Genomic DNA, 18,079 nt, shown 5'->3' on the forward strand with positions numbered 1-18,079 from the left:
ATTTTTTGGATTTGACACCAAAGCAAAGGCAACAAAATAAAAAATAAACAAGCAGAGGTGCTTGATGAAACTAATAAGCTTCTGCACAGCAGACAAAGCTCAACAGCAACAAAACAAAACAAAACACCTCAAACAATCAAGAGGACATACAAGTGAAAAGATGCACAACATCTCTAATCATCAGGGAAATGAAAATTAAAACTATACCTGTCAGAATAGCAACCATCAATAAATCAACAGAGTAGTGCAGATGAGGATGTGGAGAAAAGGGGACCCTCCTACACTGCCAGTGAGACTGTAAATTGGTGTAGCCACTGTGGAAAACAGTATGGAAATTCCTCAAAAAATTAAAAATAGAACTGCCATATGACTCAGGAACTCCACTTTTAGGTATTTATCTGAAGAAAACGTAAACATTAACTCGGCAAGAAATATGCTCCCCATGTTTATTGCAGCATTCTTTACAACAGCCAATAAGTGAAAACAACAAGTGTCCATCGACAGATGAATGGACAGAGAAAACATGGCGAGTCAGAGAAAGGTGGGACTGAGTAAGCAGCGATGGAGAGATGCTCAGCTCCTGGCTTCGGAAATGGAAGCTTAGAGCCAGAAGCCCAGATAAGGAGGCAGCCTTCAGGAGCTGAAAAAGGCAACAAACGGACACTCGCCCGGAGCCCCCAGAAGGGAGCACAGCCATGCTGATGCCCGGGTCTCAGCCCACTGACAGCTGTGTCAGAACTCTTGCCTCCAGGAACGCGTGAAACACACTTGCATTGTTTTAAGCCACTACGTTTTTTGTCATTTGTTACTGCAGAAATAGAAAACTAGTAAAATTTTAAAAAGGTAAGAAATGTGGAGTATATATTACAATGGAATGTTATCTAACCATTACAAAGGATAAAATCTTGCCATCTGCAATTACATGAATGGAAGGACCTGAGGGCATCAGCCTCAGTGAAACCAGTCAAACAGAGAGAGACAATTCCAGTATGATCGCAGATGTGTATGGAATCTAAAACAAAGGCAGAAACAAGCCAAGTTCACAGATGCACAGAGCAGACCGGTGGCTGGCAAAGACAGGAGGTAACGGATGGAGTGGAACGAGCGAGGTGTGTCCAAAGGTCCAGACTTTCCCAGTTACAGCCAGTCTGGGAATGTAACGCGCAGCACGGTGACTGCAGTTAATAGCACTGTGTGTGTGGAGGTGTTAAGAGGATAGATCTTAAAAGTTCTCGTCACAACAAAAAAAACCTGTAACTGTGTGTGGTGATGCTAACTTAACTGTGGTGATAATTTCACGACGTGGACAAATACCAAATCCCTACGCTGTCCACCTTGGACTGCTGTTACATGTCAATCATACCTCGACAAAATAAAATTTACAAAAAAGTATTAATTTTAGATGTGGTAATATTTATCTTTAAATAACTACTGAAACCTATACAGATCAAGTGACGTGATGTCTGGGATTTGCTTTGAAACTCTCCTGAGGAAGAAATGGGGGGTGGGGGATAGATGGAACTTAATCAGATTGACAAGTGTTGATGCAGGACAATGAGAACACAGGGGTACACTCTCCTTTATATGTTCGGTGTATTAGAAATACCCTATAATAGCCCTGGCTGGTGCGGCTCAGTGGATTAAGTGCCAGCCTGCAAACCAAAGGGTTGCTGGTCAATATCCATCCGGTCAGGGCCCAGGCCTGGGTTGTGGGCCAGGTCCCCAGTAGGGGGCACGTGAGAAGCAACCACACACTGATGTTTCTTTCTTTCTCTTTCTCCTTCCCTCCCCCTCCCCCCTACCTAAAAAATAAGTGAAATTAAAAAAAAAGTTGTACACTTTACTGAACGTAAATTCTATGCCCTTCCCCCTAAAAAAAGAAAAAAAGAGTGTTAAACTCCAGTTCGATACCCAAAACTATGAACGTCCAGTGTAGAGGGGAGGGTGGCTGTGATGCATGACAATATGACACGTCCGGAGGAGCAGGCAGAGGGACTGGTGTCATACGCAAGCGTCAGCACATCAGCACTGTTGGTCACAGCCTGCGACCACTGAGGGACCTAGAGACTGAGTTCTGACGCAGGAATTCCTGATTAGTATATTTCCTAGTGCAGGAGTTCACAGCGTCATTCTTTCAACTTTGCTGTATGTTTGAAAATTTTTGGAATAAAATGTTGGAAAGTAACTGGTGCCGAAGTAGACAAGTGTTTGTGTTTCACGGTCCGTGCTGGGGGCCAGCCCATGCTGAACCTCTTTTCATTGAAAACGAGTCTAGTGGACAACAGCTTTGGGGGCTATTAGACAACAAAGGGCACAGCAGCCCTCGGACAGACTGCATCGTTTCAAATGCTGTTTCCTCCTCTTCCTCCTCCTCCTCCTCACAAATCACACCCATTCGGTGCCTACTGTGTGGGGGCAGCACAGGGTGAAGAGGGCTCCCGGAAGCCAAGAGTATCAACAAATCATCCCCATGAGTAAGCGTGGGGCACCCGGACCTCGGCCTTCTCAGCATGGATACAGAAAGGAGGAGGCGGCATTCCGAACACCAAGCCAGAGCACAGACTCACCGCCTGCTCTGAAGGAGTGGAACAGGGAATGCCAGGACACAGGGACCGGCCAGAAGCACACGCCAACAGACAGGCAGGAGACGGAGCGTGCCCCGCACCCACCTGCAGCACGCGGCTCATCCACTGGAAGCTGTCCTCCTCGGAGGCGTCCGGCCGCTGCTCAGCCACAAGCACGATCCGGTCGTCATGCAGCACTGTCACAGAGAACACAGCAATCCTGGGGGAGGACGAGGACAAAAATGACCATCCAGCAAAGGACGCCAGAGGAGATGCAGACACCTCTTCTCACTTGAAGATGCAGAAGTGCTAGCGTTCAGAGTCAATGGAACAGGGGCTTTAAAAAGTAAGCATCACAATTCTTGAGAATTTAAAGTAACCAGTCACTAACCTTGTTGAGAATTTAAAAAGTAACCAGTCACGAATCTCCTCCAACCTGACAGAAAATTCACTAAAACCACCTGGTGCAAAGCAAAACCACCAGGCACACAGTTTAAAAATTTCCATAATGAAATGTTAATAATTGATACATTTCTCTGTATAAAAATCTTTGTCTAGAAATTCTATAAATTATATTTTTAATCCAACTGATTAAATCTCTCTCTCACTGAATTAATCTCCTTGTGTTTACTGGACTTCTCTCATCTTACTATTAAGAATTTCAATACGTTATCCTTTTCTCTTTCTTCTTTTAGACTTGAGACGACACAGCTCTTTCCTGTAAGACACGAAGCTGGTCTCCCCATCACACCACCAAGCTAGCTATTTTTTTTTTTTAAGATTTTATTTATTTATTTATTTATTTATTTATTTATCTTTAGAGGGGAAGGGGAGGGGGAGAGAAATATCAATGTATGGTTGCCTCTCATGTGTTCCCCTGCTGGGATTGAACCTTGGTTGTTTGGTTCCCAGGCCCGCGCTCAATCCACTGAGCTACACCAGCCAGGGCTCGTCTGAAGTTCTGATTCTGGGCCTGTATGAACACACCCTCTTGTCCTCTCCTGTAGCTGGCGTGCACACACTCTTACACAACAAACTTTACCCAGTATTAAATTTTCCTTACTTTCATATCTCTTGTAGCATTTCCTGAATTTGTTTCTTAGTACCCCATCTGAAAATATTTTCACAGAAATGATCTTTTGGTGACCAAGCTTCAGAAACATACAGACCCATGAATATTTTTATTTCAACTGCATAACTGACGTTTTGAATAAGTACAAAATCTAGGTTAAAAACTCCTTTTAAAAACTTGAAAGCATCACCGCACTGTCACCCTCTCTCACAAGTCCCAGCACGGGGAAGCCTGGGGCACGTGCCAGCCGAGCAGACAGAACCCCAGCTTCCCACTTTGCAGACACTCCCTCCTCCTCTCCCAAGTCTGACACCTGGATTTCCAGCCCTTCTTCCTCTCTCCCCATGTCTCTCAATTTTTCTTTAAAACTTTCTATTTCCTTCCATCTGTAGTAGTTTCTTACTCTGACCTTCCAGTTCGTCGGTTATTCCTCGGGCTGTATCTATCCTACTCTTTACTCCATCTATGGTGCTCTTTGTGTGCATAACTGTTATGGTTTCTTGGTCCCATTTGCTGTTACTAATACCTCAGTAGCACAATTGATCGTAGTTCTATTTCAGGAAGGTTGTGGTCTTCAAGCTCTTGCCTGGCAGGGACAGGCAGGCAGGCTCTGCTGCCCGCCTGCAGAGCAAGCGCCCCACACTCCAGCCAATCACCCAGCCTGGCACCGCCTCATCAGGCACCTGCTCAGAGCAAGGCCTTCGCCTCCGGATGACATCAGGTCCTGGTGGCCATGCAAGGAGGCAGTCTCTCTAATCCACCCCAGAAGAGCTACGGGCTGCCCTGGTGTAGCCCATGGACACCTGTGTAGCAGTGTACCCAGTTTCTGCTGTGATGACAGGTAGTGATCTCCTGGGATGCTCCAGGCTGCATATACCGACAAGACTACCTGCTGCTCCCTCCTGGGCGGCTACCCCATGCCCAGCATCCTTTCCTGGAGACAGCCAACAGCCCACACTGACCCACAATTTGGCAGATTCCCTAATGATTTCTTCAAGGCAGGATCTAGCCAGGCTCATGGGCACCCTAGTATGAGTAATAAAAGCGCCTCCTGGCAAGAATAAAATTTAAAAGTGCAGTCAGCTAAGCAGATCAACTAGGAGAAGGGGCTGCTTCTCACAGGACAGAGCTCAGCAGCTAGACAGGATCTTCCCTCCTTGCCCCCAGCCACCAGGGCCTAGGTCAGAGGCCCACTTATGTGCTCAGTGGAAATGAAAATCTCTGAAGTGCTGCCTGACACGTGCAGGAACTTGGACTGACTCTACTCCAGAAAGTAAGCAGGGTCTCTGCACGTCTCACTAAACCTCAGGAGAAAAAGAACTGGCCTTTGCCGATTGCAGAGAACATGGACAGGGCATTCCAATCTGCATCCGTGAGGCCACGCACACGGTCCCTCTGTGGTGTTGGTGCTGGACCCTGGGCCCAGGTATGCATTCAGACTGCATCATCTTAAGAGGACCAGTACTGGGAAAGTCTGGGGACAGTGAAGACACTAACTCTGCTGTCCTTGATCTGCAGGTGCCTCATTTTCCTTGTGGGAGTTCTCTGATGAAATTTTTAGATTTGCCTGTTCAAGTCACTGAGCTCTCCTTCCACTGTAAAGAGACTTCTCCAACCTCAAGTAGAGAAAGGACCGAGAGCCGTAGCACGGGGACCCGCAGCGCATCACCTGCCTCTGTAGACAAACTTCATGGGCTCCACAGCCAACGCGGTAGCCACGATGTCATCTGCATTGTGTCTGCGAACCCCGACCACCATCAGCCCGTCCAGCTTGCCCACAACGAAGACCAGGTTATCCTGAAGGCAATGAAGCTGGTCAGGACTTGGGATACACAGGCAGGGCCCGTGAGTCAGGCCCTGCTATGAGGAGCTGGGAGCACATAAAAACCAAGGCCCCACACTCAAGGTGATAGGCAAAACCCGGGGTGGGGCAACCATGGGATGAAGGGGCCCTACCGCTTGGTGGGCTCAGGTGGGGACCAAAGGGCATCCAGGGAGGGGGTTGGCACAAGGAAGGTCAAACGTGGGAACGCAGTCCTGGGTGAAGTTTGTGGAGCACTGTGAGTGTTGTAGGGCTACCAGCCCACTCATACTAGGGTGCCCATGAGCCTGCTACCGGGTTCTCAAGCCTGGCAGCAGTGACATTTTGGGCTGAGAGCTCTCTGGTGGGTGTTGTCCTGTGCACTGTGGGGAGCAGCGCAACACCCCTGCCTCTAGATGCCCACCACGCGCTGGCAGGGTCCCCTCCCAAGTGGTGAGCCCACAGGGGACCCGGGTCCTGGTGGTGTGACTACTTACGGGGCCAATGAAGCCCAGGAGCCCGGTCCTGGTGAAAGGCCTGTCAGAGACGGGTGCTCCTCCTGCAGTGACCGGGACGGCCTGCGCAGAGTGGGGAGGGGGATGGTCAGGCAGAGGTCCACAGATAATCAACCAGCAGTCCAGGGGTCAGCGGGCTGGTGGGAGAGCTCGGCCCTCTCACTGCCCGATGCCAGGGTATGGTTCCTCAGGTGGCGCTGTCACCCATGGTCCCCAAAGGGCAGGGGCTCCCCCAAGGGAGGAGTCTGTGAGGCTGACAAGATCCTCCCCGGGACCCCAGGCACAGCGTGGCCCCCACAGGCCCACGTTGCTGCTTTACCCCTTCATCCCCGTGCTCCCAGAGCCTGGCCCAGAGGAGCGGACACTCACTGGGCTCTCCCAACACCCCCACAACACCAGCAAACAGAGTACTGGCTTGCCCGAGCAGCCTCGATTCACATCAAAGCTGCAAAGGTGCCCCGACTCAGAGGTGACCCAGCAGAGCAGGTGCCAGGGAGGCTGACCCACCACCCACTGTGCCTGACAGACGTTCTCAGAACTGAATTCAACACGAAGTACAAACCTCGAAGACGTTCTTTGTGATCCCGAGCAGCCCATAGTACGCTGTGCCTGTAGCACTGGAGTCCACACATATTTCTCCAACCTCATCAGTTTTACAAAGACATGGGGCACCATCTATCTTCACAACACACACATTAGCTAAAAGAGAAAAAAAAACCTCAAAAGCATAAACACACTCACTGAAGTGGATCATCCACAAGAATCTACTTGCTGCCACTGGCTGCAGTCACAGAAACAGTCACATGTGTAGCATGTCCTTACAACGAGCTTTCTGACCGGTATCGGACACATCTCATCTGCTTATATCTCTGTATGTGACGTGCGCCAAGGCGAGCTGACACAGCAGTTCAGTACGTCCTCCCCTGTGACAGGCAGACACGCGGGCTCTGTGCGACTCGCCAGCACCGTGAGACGCTGGCTGACCTGGGTGCTTATAGGCACCACCGTGCACATCTGCTCCAAAGCCAGCTCCTGCTCCAGAGCCGGACAGGCCGTTTGTACCAGGGCTCTTCCTGCCATGCAGGCCTCGGTGTGGCCCCTCCCACAGCCCAATCACCCCTGTTCCATTTTCAGTAAGCATCAACTCTACCCCAAGCTCCCACCTGCTTCCTGCCCTTTGGCACTGGAGACCTTGTCTGTGTGCTCACTGCTGCCCCCCCAACCCTACCACAGAGCAGGCATCCAGAAACAGCCTCCAACAATGGAGCAAGACGCACACCAGGACGTGCAGTCTTCCATCAAACAAAACAGTCACTCAGCATGAATTCAACAGTCTGCAGTCATCGGGGCTATGTCCTGCCTTTGCTCCGTCTTGAATTTTTTTCCCTAATATGTTCTCACCTCCAAAGACGGGAACGAGGAAAAATTTGGGGGAAGCAATTAGTCATTTATTTCCGCTTGTGCACAAAGCCACCAAAGCCTCAGCAGAGAGAACGTTGGGGATGTTCACTAAAGGACTCAGCATTCATGTACCTCACTGAGCAGGTGGGCCTCAGCTCACATCCAGACACTCACATGAGGACAGACACCCCAATTTAAATCACGAAAAGGCACAACAGGTCAAAATTCACTTTGTATCATGAGTTTTGTATATCTGCTAAAAGTACCAATCAGTCTTCAACTGTCCTGGCCAATAGACACCACCCCAGGGGAGCACTATGCACACGCTCACGCCAGGGGAGCTCTGCATGCACACGCCCACCCCAGGGGAGCATTATGCACACGCTCACGCCAGGGGAGCACCGCGTGCACACGCCCATGCCAGGGGAGCTCTGCATGCACATGCCCACCCCAGGGGAGCATTATGCACACGCCCACCCCAGGGGAGCACCGCGTGTACACAGTCCCTCTTGTTCCACACTTTACTAGTAAAAATCAAATACTACTAAGTCACTTTTTTCATTCAGAAGAATCACGAAGACTATATTTTACCAATCTTTAAATAGTTATTGTGCTCTCTTTATAACTACTAAAAATATGTAAGACTCCCAATCTTTGCTTTTCATGAAACATTTCATCCTCATGTTTAAGTTACTATAGGACCAGTGAATCCACATTTATGGTACAATTATAGAACCAAAAAATCGTATTTCATCTTGAAGTGTACCTAGAAACAAAATGTGCATTTCCAGTCTGTTCTAAGAGTCCCAACTTCACACAGGCAAGGTCTGACATCCCCACTGTGGCTCTCCCGGGAGAGGCCCCCGGCCCCACGCCCAGTGGCTCACGTCTATGCACAAGTCGCCTGAGGAGGCAGACCCGCAAAAATGAGGGCCAGGATGCCAGCGGCCCACAGACCCTGCAGCCTCAAACACAGACACAGCAGCACTGGGGGAAGCAGGAGTGACCGACTGAGAGGTGAGAACCTGCCTCCAGAAGTCACCTGGGGTGGTCAGGACAGCTGCTGGTGAACCGCTGACAGCAAGGCAAGGAGGGCAATCGGAGCAGCTGCTACCGTGGGGGGTGACCTCGGAGTAGTGCATCCTCCCTCTCACAACTGTCAGCAGGGGCCCGCCGAGCCTGGCTCCGCTCCTAACTGCCCACGGGGAACTCTGCACCAGTGTCACTCTGCACCAGTGTCACTCTGCATGGCCTCGCTTGAAGAACCACAGGAAGGTGGCTCCACCACCCTCTCCTCCCTGCACCGTCTCGGGAACGGCAGGGCAGCCTCCAACAGCTCCTGTGCTGGGCAGGCCCTGGGCCTGATGCGCAGGTTGGCTCCCGTGGCCCTTCTGGAGCCCACAGGGATTTCTGTGAACCTTAATTTAAGGTCACACTCCTAACACACGTGCACTTTCATGACTTGCTGAGACAATCTAGTTGTCAAGTTACTCAGACACAATGGGGACAGTGGGGTGTACATCTCAATAGCACGAAGTGTGAAGACTGTGTGTGCCTGACAGCAGAGTGAGCTGTCGTCACGGTGCCCCAAACACGAGGGCTAGAAGTCAGGTTCACAAGCCATAAACACACTCTCGTATTGTAGCTCAACCTTAAACTTAATACAGAAGGAGAAAAAAAACGGAAAAAGTGTTATAAATTAAAATCCCACTTTACACAGAAAACCCTTTTAATGAATCTTTTACTTGTATGCTTCCAGATCACGCCTACAAAGCCTGGAGCTGGTATCACTCTGTCACGTTAATCAAAGGACAAGACATGTTCCAGGCGCCTGCCTCCCTTACCTCCAGGCATCACCTGACCAACGTCCTGAACAGTAAGGACTGACAACTTTTCTTCAGTGTCAACTCGGATCACGCCGTAACTGAGGCCATTCATCGACAGCACAGCTTTTCTTGGAGGAGGTCCTCCCAGGTCAGGCGGCCTAGGAGACAAAAGTACATTAACGGACAACGCAGACGGGACCGGGGGCCCACCTGCCTGCAGGAGGACGCCGCTCCACGGGCCCTGCGCTGCATCACACGGCAAAGACCCTGGCTGCAGGGCCACGAGCAGCGGACTGTCTTCCTGAAGACGCCACCGCCTCTCCACCCGATACTCTTCTCTGCAGTGGGACGGTGACACACCTCCCTTCAACTCCTGGGCCTGTGACGAAGGTGGAAGTGACACTAACTGACGTCTGAGGGAAGTCACAAAAGGTAATTCAGCTTCCACTTGCTTGTCCTGGAAGACTCACTGGGAGCCTGGGCCACCAGGTAAGCAGAATGACCAGCAGGAGAGGCCCTGGGGCTGCACACAGGAAGCCATAGCCCGGTGCAGACAGCATCCAACTGAAGGCAGCACCAAAGCCCCGAGCACAGAAAGCACGAGAGACAGTAACTGGCTGTTGCTGCTCTAAGCCACCACAGTTGAGAGTAATTTGTCATGCAGCATCAGTAAATGCAACACTCAGAAACACAGGTCATTATTTTTCCCAGCAAAACAACTACACTGACAAGCAAAAGAAATCAGCACAGATCAAAGGTATAAAGAATACTTCATGGTCTGTAAAGGATAAAAATGTTATTTTTAATGCTGTTATTATTAACATTTTAGAATTACTTAATGCTTGTACACGCTATGAACACACACATTATGAACACGAATGATGCACCACAACCGAGACTAATTTTCTGACAATGGAGTTGAAGGTGCCCTCAACTATGACACCACTGCCCTCTGCCCCAGGGCAGCTGGGCAGTGCTGGGGCAGTTGCGGACAGGAGCCACAGGGTGGGCAAGAGACAACCCAGGCAGGGAAAGTGGACCACGGGCATGGCTCTACCCCAGGATGGTGCTGGGGTGCCCATTCCTATGCAAACAGCTTGGGAAACTGGCACAGGATGGGGCACTGCTTCATGATGGCTACTGCTCAGAAACAAATCAACTGCATTTGGTACTGAAAGTAACGCAGCAGTAAGAGGAAGAGTTCAGTCTTTACCAGACACAAGCAATCAAGTTACCTGCGGATGGCGACCGTTAGTGCCTCCGGAGAACTGGCACAAGGACAGATGACCTCCGGCCTCAGGCCTCTGGACTGGAAGACATTGAGGAAGGCGTCACAGGAGGATATGGACCCTGCGTGAAACAGAGAGGGGCATGAAAGTAACCGCAAGGCTGACGGGCGGGGCTCATACCCACACGTGGGGCAGATGAGCTCCCAGGGATGGGCACTGCACAAGCTGACCTTCCACCCATTTCATGGTTAAACAGCCATGATGTGAGATGCTGTCACAGCACAGGAAGGCAAAAGCCTCAAGGAGAGTGGGGAGGACTGGGCTGTTTCCATGGGAACACACCTTTTCAAAACAACAGAAGTTTGAAATTTCTCATAGAAAACCTATTTCTAACTTCTGTGTTGTTTCTCAGATCTGACTCATGGCCAGCCCTGCCCCCTCCCTGTTCCACACAGCCTCACTCCATGTCCTCAAAGGTCTGGAGAGTGGGACGTGACCGAGGAGTGTTTATGAAGTTGAACCTTCCGCACCGCAGGCCCCAGGCCCCAGGTGCACGTGCACACCCTGAGCAGCGCTTGCCCAGTGACATCCCATGCCTCTCCTGGCAAGGCAGCCTACATTCTGTCCCTTGGTGTCATCCTGGCCCCAGTCTGGGGTACCACCAGGATGAAAACTCAGTTCCCAGGAGACTGGGTGCTGTCTGTGCAGGCCCCCAAGGCTGTACCACAAACCTCCAGCCTCTGCTGCGGAGAAGCCTGAGGAAAGGAAGGGACCTGCTTTCAGGTGCCCTCAAGTGCAGCCTGGTGCTGGACACCAGGAGACAGCAGAGGACAAACAAGGCCATCCAGACCAGTCAGGGTGCTGTGGAAACTGGGATGCAGTGGGGCAGGGCTAAGATCTGCAAAGGGTGCAGGGGCGGGGGGGGCTGCCCTGGGAGGGGCTTCCTGATGGGGGTGGGACTCAGAGGAGATGAAGATGGGGGCAGAGCTGAGACACCGCCAGGGAGTGTCACCTGATGACTTGGACACTTGGAGTCAAGTGGAGCAGCAGCCTGGCCAGGGGCATGGAGCAGAAGCAGAGAAGTGAGCAGCACCCAGGTGTTCTGTAGGCTGGGCGCAGGGACCCACTGAGCTCAGGTGTGGACGGAGGGAACTAGAGGCAGGGCACTAGAAGGTGAGGTGGTCTCCTTCCTACTCGGGGGTGTCAGAGTTACACTGGACAGGGGATGCGGTGACAGGCTAGACTTTGGTCAAAGGCTCTGAGTGAACCCACACGGATTTCTATGGTAACCCCACCAAGGTCCACTGAGGCTCCCCAGAAGACGCCCTGTATCAGGCCCCGGATGGGCCTCAACAAGTAGCCACACTCAAGACCCACAGAATCTGGGGTGCATGGCTGCACACTAGGGGGTTTGCACCACAAGGACCAGTGCAGGGGGTAGTGGGGGAGCACTGGGCCAAACAAAGGGCTCAAGAGGCTCCCAATCCACATCCACGTTCTGGTCACTGCTTAAGAAAGACAACTCTTTTAGACATGTCCATTCTTCCAACTGCATTAAAATTGCTTTCAAATTCAGTGGCCAAAACACATGCATGAGATACACCAACAAGAGGCGACATGGTAGAGACCATCATAAGACACTCACTCTCACTGTTCTGGGGACACCATGGGCCCAGCCCTGGTCCAGGGCTTACTCACATGGGTTGGCGCCGTCAGCCACGATCAGCATGCGCAGGGAGCTGAGGCTGACGTCCCGCTGGCCTCGCTGAGCCAGGAGAGACCAGTGCATGTCACGGGACTTCACCACCGCTGTCTGGGCTGCAGGGGAACACAGTCGTGAAGGCAACGCCCCCACGTCCTACAGACCCACCCGCGGTGCCTGCTGCCAGGCGTGGTGCACACACATGGGAGCACAGACACACACCTGTACTTCGGGCCACACCCTCTCCGAGTTCCATTCGTACTGTAACTGGCTCTAACCTGTTTTACTTAGAATCAACTTTGAGGTCTGGTTCTGGTAACATAAACTCAGATCCATTTTCAATTTTGATTTTCTCTCAGAAGCTCGATCCTGCTCTTTCCCCATCTGCCTCCTCTGCCTCGTCCAGCCCTCCCCAAGGTGCCGCTGCATGTAGCCGCGTGGCCAGCAGGAGCCTCCAGGATACAAGGGCTGTGCACAGACAGACTCAGCCTTCGAGCCCGGCTGTGCTAGTGGGCAGCACCCGTGCATGGCTTCAGTGGCTTCAATGGCCTCACCCAGAACTCCACGCTCCAATCTTCCTCAGTAAAACAGATGAACAGAGACGGCTACCCCCTCGAGGCTGCCCTGATGACAGTCCATCAGAGCACACGCCCCATGTCCACACTCAGTAACTGGCAGTACTGGCAGCACAGGTAGAAAAGCAAGCAGGCTATCCAGGGTGGCTCAGTGTGAACGCAGACCCTAGGCCCAGGCTCGGGGGTCCAGGAAGGTGTCCTAATGCTCCGCCAGAGCAGAGCCACTGAGACGGCCAGACTGTAGGTGTGACTGAAGGTGGAGGGCGGGGCGAGGCCCCACTGACAGCTCACAGACGTCGGCCTGAATAAACAGCTTTGCTGCTGGTACCCTGCCAAGCCCTATGGAAACGATCTCAAATACTAAGAATTGATGTGATTATAAGAAAAATTCCAAGAAAATAAAATGAGGAGCCTCCGGTCCTTTCAGGAAAGAGCTGTCACTGAGCAGCTCAAGGTGGCGAGGCCTTGTGCACACAGGTCACGACCGCCTGCGGCCAGCACTGCCACAGATGGTCTCAGACCTGGTCACGGTGCAGGCTGGCCGTCGGGGCTCCTTAGCCCACGTCTGCAATCTGCAGGTTGGATCTATTTTTTCTTAATCACCAAAGATTAATTAAAAAAGACTTCTTTAATGAAGGATGAATCGAGAAATGATGCTAATTCCTTTACCTTTATACAAACACACTTTCTGAATCCAGGAGAGCGGGTTCACCTTCATCAGTGCGTACGGGATGCTGATCACGTGCATCTTGTTCATGACGCTCTGTGGAAGACACTGGTGCTCAGGGCAGGCCTCGCCTGTGTCCACACTGCAGGGCACTAAACCGTGCCGATAGCAGCAAAGGTAACATCAGTGCTCACAACACTATTTCAGTTCAGATATATGGGTCACGTGAATCAGCAGGACTAGAGGGTTAATTACATCACTTTAAAAGTAGGGTTTGGTGTCACATATTGATATGAAACATCAGAAATCCCTCATTCCAACAATTAGATCATTTAGCATCAACACTCACTGTTAACACTCCATGCCACAGACCAGCATCCCTTTTGAAATCCAGCACATTTGTTAGTGTTTCAGCTGAAAGTGGACAAACACGGTTAAACCGCTGAGTGAACCTCTTCACAAATCACATGCACTTTTAGAGAATCTCTGACATGAGCACATCATCGACATATTAGAATTTTAAGGGACATACAGCATTTCCAAATACCATGCACTAATTCACCAATCATCTTGGTTATCTATTCAAATTACTGAAAAAAAAAACATAAAAGTAGGTCATACAATTTTTGGATTATAGCGGACAACTATGCTGGCACCACCTGAAAACAAAGGAACAGCCTCTGGCTGAGAGGCTGAAGGAGGCTGTCACACGTTTCAGCCAGACTGTGGCTGATCTCATGGGTGCTCTGACTTCTCAGCTTTACATCCAGTTCCCCGTTCTCACCCCCAAGGACACTGCCCTGCATCTCTGAGAAACATCACACGATGCTCACGTCGCTTCCCTTTTGAAAGCTGTGCCTTGTCTCCTGCCCACTTTCCCCTCAGGAGGCTGTGATGATAGGTAGCAGGAGCGCACAGGAGCCCCCAGGTTTTCCAGCACAGCCCTGAACTCAGCGCTCCTGGCCGTGTCCTCTGCGGGACCTAGATCCAGACCTTACACCAAACAGGGGACAGAGCCTGCGCAGAAGCAACTCTGGCCCCACACGGAGGGCCACAGCAAGCCCTAGAGCGCCACACAGGAGAAATACCCCTGGTGAATATGGAGAGCTGGGCTCTGTGCCAGGATACTGCTGCGTCCTGAATAAGCGTGCTGCACAGGCTTCCTGATCAGCTACGGGGCCAATCACAGGTGACATATATAAGGTCAGCACTGGGTCTGATGCAGAAAACCAAGGGACATGAGTGACAGGTCTAATTTTTAAAAAATTATTCAGGCCCTTGAACATATCTAAAATCCTCTTCCAAATCTCTGCTGGAGTCTTCAGCTGTGCCCTCCACTACCCTTTGCATTTAAACACCCATATCTTAGATATTGAAACGTGCTACACAATTTGCTTTTCTACTTTTGTCCATGTATCCTAATGCAAAGAACACTACCATGCACACGTTTTTATAGTTTTTGGAATCATAGTTCTCCAAGTTAAATATCTAATATTTAACAGTGCATGTGCATCAAGACACAACCTATAAGCACAGACTCCATCTGCATATCCGTGTGCAGGACAGCTTAACCTCAAACCACAAGCATATAAAACAAGTAGAAAAGTGTGTCCCAATAAGTCAGTTTTCCATTTCTTTTCATTGTAAAATGCACTGCCTCTCGGCTCCGTTGCAGGTTGAACCAGCCCACTGGGCATTGATGAACTGGTGGGAAACAGAACACACACTACATATATCAACATACATGTGCGTTTATTGAAAAGGGCCCACTCATCCAGCCAAGCAGAGCCCTGAGCACGCTGGCACCTGGAGCGACCTGGATTAGCGGGCAGGTCCTGCCCAGGGGTGGATCCGACGCCCTCGGCAACAGTTCCCAGGTGCCCTGTGCGTGGCTGGGAGAGCCATCCCACACTCCCTTACCTTCTGAGTAGCCACACGCCTGGGTCAGAGCCCGGCACTGTGCCAGCAGGGACGCGTGGGACACTGTGATCCCCACTGTGCTGCCTTCTTTGCTGGTTTTATACTGAAAGATTTCAAGAAGGAAAAAAAAAAAAAGGCCATATGTGATGTTTCTGGAGGCCAGGGCAGAGAGAAGGGAGGCTGACAGATTTCAGGGAGAAGAAGCTGCCGGCTGTCTCTCCCTCACTAACCAGCCCATCAGACTGGAGAGCACTTCATTCCCTGGCCCTCAAGGTGACAGCCTCAGATGGAGTCAGGGCTTGCTCTGGGCAGGTGCCCACATCCCCGGGGAGCCAGCGCAGGGAGATTGGGAAAGAGTGAAACTGAAAGGACCTGAGGAAGTTTCCATATGACACTTCACTGGGCTGAACATAAAACACAAGTTTTAGCCTAAACTAAAAAAAACTCAGCAGCTCACATTCAGGTGAAAACAAGACCTAACCCGCGGGCCTGAACAGTGCATTCTGTGTTCGGAGAGCTCATTACCTCTATGTAGGCGGTCCGGGATCCTTCGTCCTGGGCCAATGGGTGCCAGTCCTTGGGGGGCTTAGTCAGATGCTTCCCATCGATCACCAGCCAGGTGAGGGGGGGCCAGCCTGTGAGGGGGCCGCCAGGGGACACAGTCAGGTGAGTGTCAGAGGAACAGATGTCTCAGTCTCATTTAATTCTTACTCAATTCATCTTAAACAGCAGAGATCTAGACCCTGAACCAGGTAAGAAGCAAGATCCCCCAAGCCCTCAATCACAGACTTTACCTTGCTGAAGATGCTTTAGCCTCTGTAAGTTTAACTGCCCGAAAGTACTGGAGGACCCGGTTTAATACGGAACACAGACTCCACTTGCCCCAGGGACCCACCTTTGAAAGCTGCCACCTCTCCCGTCTGTGCCTTGGGTAGGCCTTTCTGACAGGCATCGGTGGTCAGGGCCAGGGCAACGCCACAGCTGCCCAGCAGAAACCCGATCTGCTGGCTGCCGGCGTCCTGCACAAGACAGAGCGAGCAGGGAGGGAGTCGGCACAGGGCCTTCACCCCGCGAGCCCACGCACAGGACACAGAGTGCTTTTCCCCGCCCCTTGTAAAACTCCTGGAACAACTCAATTCTAAATAGCAGCGATTTTCAACGTGTGGACCACAAGAATTATAAAACACGCAGTACCTGACAATGTAGCCAGGGGCACTGACCTCATCTCCCTTAAACCGTCAAATTAAAAAATGACAACAGCCAATACAGCAAGAGCCACCTGGTGTGAGTGAATTAAAATTATACCTAATATTTTGTCAGACTGGCAAAAAATATATTTTTTGGTGGGCTACAGAATTTTAATAATTAGTTTATATGTGCCATGAGATGAAAAAGGTCAAAAAATTGCTGCTATGTGCTGTATTTTCATGAAAATAAAGTACAACTGGTTTTAAATTTAAAAGATACATACATTTTTGCAGCAAAATATTAAGTTCAGATAATGAACTAGTTTCTCAAAGTTTTTTTCTTGAGAATAACAGTAGAATTTTAATAAACTCCAAAAATAATGAACTTTCACTGGATTTGTGTTGGCAATTTACAGGCTAATCCGAGGAGGCCTGACTTTAACAACACCGATTATTTCCACACAGAAATGCACATTTCCTCCTAGGTTATTTTTTATCTATGTCCCTTGGTGAAACATTATCATTTTCTTCTCACAAATCTGACGACTCTCTAGTTTCTCTCTAGCATTCCTTGTATCCAAGTATCTGTCATCAGATATTATCTGCGGAAATGTACTGGGTTTATTTGCAAACTTTGCTTTTGAGATTCTTGAATATTTGTTGCTGACGATGGTCACGTTAGAACTGCCTGAATACTGGGCTATAATAGAAAACTCTTGATTTTGGTTTTGAAAAATGCAACAAATGGTTTTGAAACCATTTGGTTTTGAACATATGGTTTTGAAAAATGCAACAAATTATATTCATCAGAGAAAAAATGCTCAAAGCGGTGCTGTAACAGGTAGATCTACAGCTGTCCTAAGTGGCCTTTCTCCCCAACAAATTACAGTAAAAAAGAGTATCTGTAAACAAAATTACACCTGCTGACCACTCCCTAGAATGAAGAAGCGAGGCACCCAGAACTGCCCTGTCAGCTCCATAATAAAACCCCGTGGAACCCGAACCCACGGCCGAGGCCGAGCTCGTTACCTTTCTTGTTAGTGGCACTTCTATGGGGACAGGAACCAGCTCTGCCAGGAGACACCCATAAAACGCAACCATGAACATCACAGGGTCACTGTTGGGAAACACCAGCGCCACCTACGCAGCACAAAGAACAACCATGGACTCAACAGGAGAATGCCCACACCATTCCACTTTTGGGGTGTCTGCTGGTGAGACAAGATTGAGACGTTTAGGTTATTTTATAACCTTGGGGTTAACTCCTGGTTCTTAAATCTCCTCAACATCTAACTTTTAATAAATCGTTTTCATGTTGAGGTCTTTACTCCACATACAACAAAATAACTTTCTGAATGTAAAGACAGCCCAGCACAGGTCTGGCTGTGCCCATCCACTCTACCCACACGGGCGGCAGCAGCTCAGGGACCGACCATCCCCACTACCAATCAGCCCAGGTGGAAAACACCTGTATCAACATGAAACGTGAATGAGAAATCAAATTACATCTAAAACAGCTTCCAAAAGAAAAGATCCTAACACCAAAGTTTTAGTTGGACAGATCTCCACAGGGAAGGGTGGTGGGCAGAGACCCTCCCCCGAGTCCCTCTCCCCACCTGG

General features: G+C 50.3%; 1 protein-coding gene across 1 annotated transcript in view; it reads right to left on the minus strand.

Moving 5' to 3' along the window:
- The window catches only part of DIP2A (disco interacting protein 2 homolog A), a 110,273-nt gene that overhangs the window by 21,256 nt on the left and 70,938 nt on the right, over window positions 1-18,079 (minus strand). The window contains exons 10-22 of the mRNA XM_037158140.2: window positions 17,489-17,599; window positions 16,168-16,291; window positions 15,798-15,907; window positions 15,273-15,375; window positions 13,702-13,766; window positions 13,355-13,448; window positions 12,107-12,226; window positions 10,415-10,529; window positions 9,198-9,337; window positions 6,515-6,651; window positions 5,935-6,015; window positions 5,306-5,433; window positions 2,670-2,784 (exon numbers count right to left, since the gene is read on the minus strand). Of these exons, the coding sequence (XP_037014035.2) occupies window positions 2,670-2,784; window positions 5,306-5,433; window positions 5,935-6,015; window positions 6,515-6,651; window positions 9,198-9,337; window positions 10,415-10,529; window positions 12,107-12,226; window positions 13,355-13,448; window positions 13,702-13,766; window positions 15,273-15,375; window positions 15,798-15,907; window positions 16,168-16,291; window positions 17,489-17,599 (1,443 nt within the window). The remainder of the gene's footprint in view (window positions 1-2,669; window positions 2,785-5,305; window positions 5,434-5,934; window positions 6,016-6,514; window positions 6,652-9,197; window positions 9,338-10,414; window positions 10,530-12,106; window positions 12,227-13,354; window positions 13,449-13,701; window positions 13,767-15,272; window positions 15,376-15,797; window positions 15,908-16,167; window positions 16,292-17,488; window positions 17,600-18,079) is intronic.

This window comes from Artibeus jamaicensis, unplaced genomic scaffold (assembly GCF_021234435.1).
Source record: "Artibeus jamaicensis isolate MK-2021 breed Jamaican fruit bat unplaced genomic scaffold, CSHL_Jam_final scaffold_474, whole genome shotgun sequence".
Classification (NCBI taxonomy): domain Eukaryota; kingdom Metazoa; phylum Chordata; class Mammalia; order Chiroptera; family Phyllostomidae; genus Artibeus; species Artibeus jamaicensis.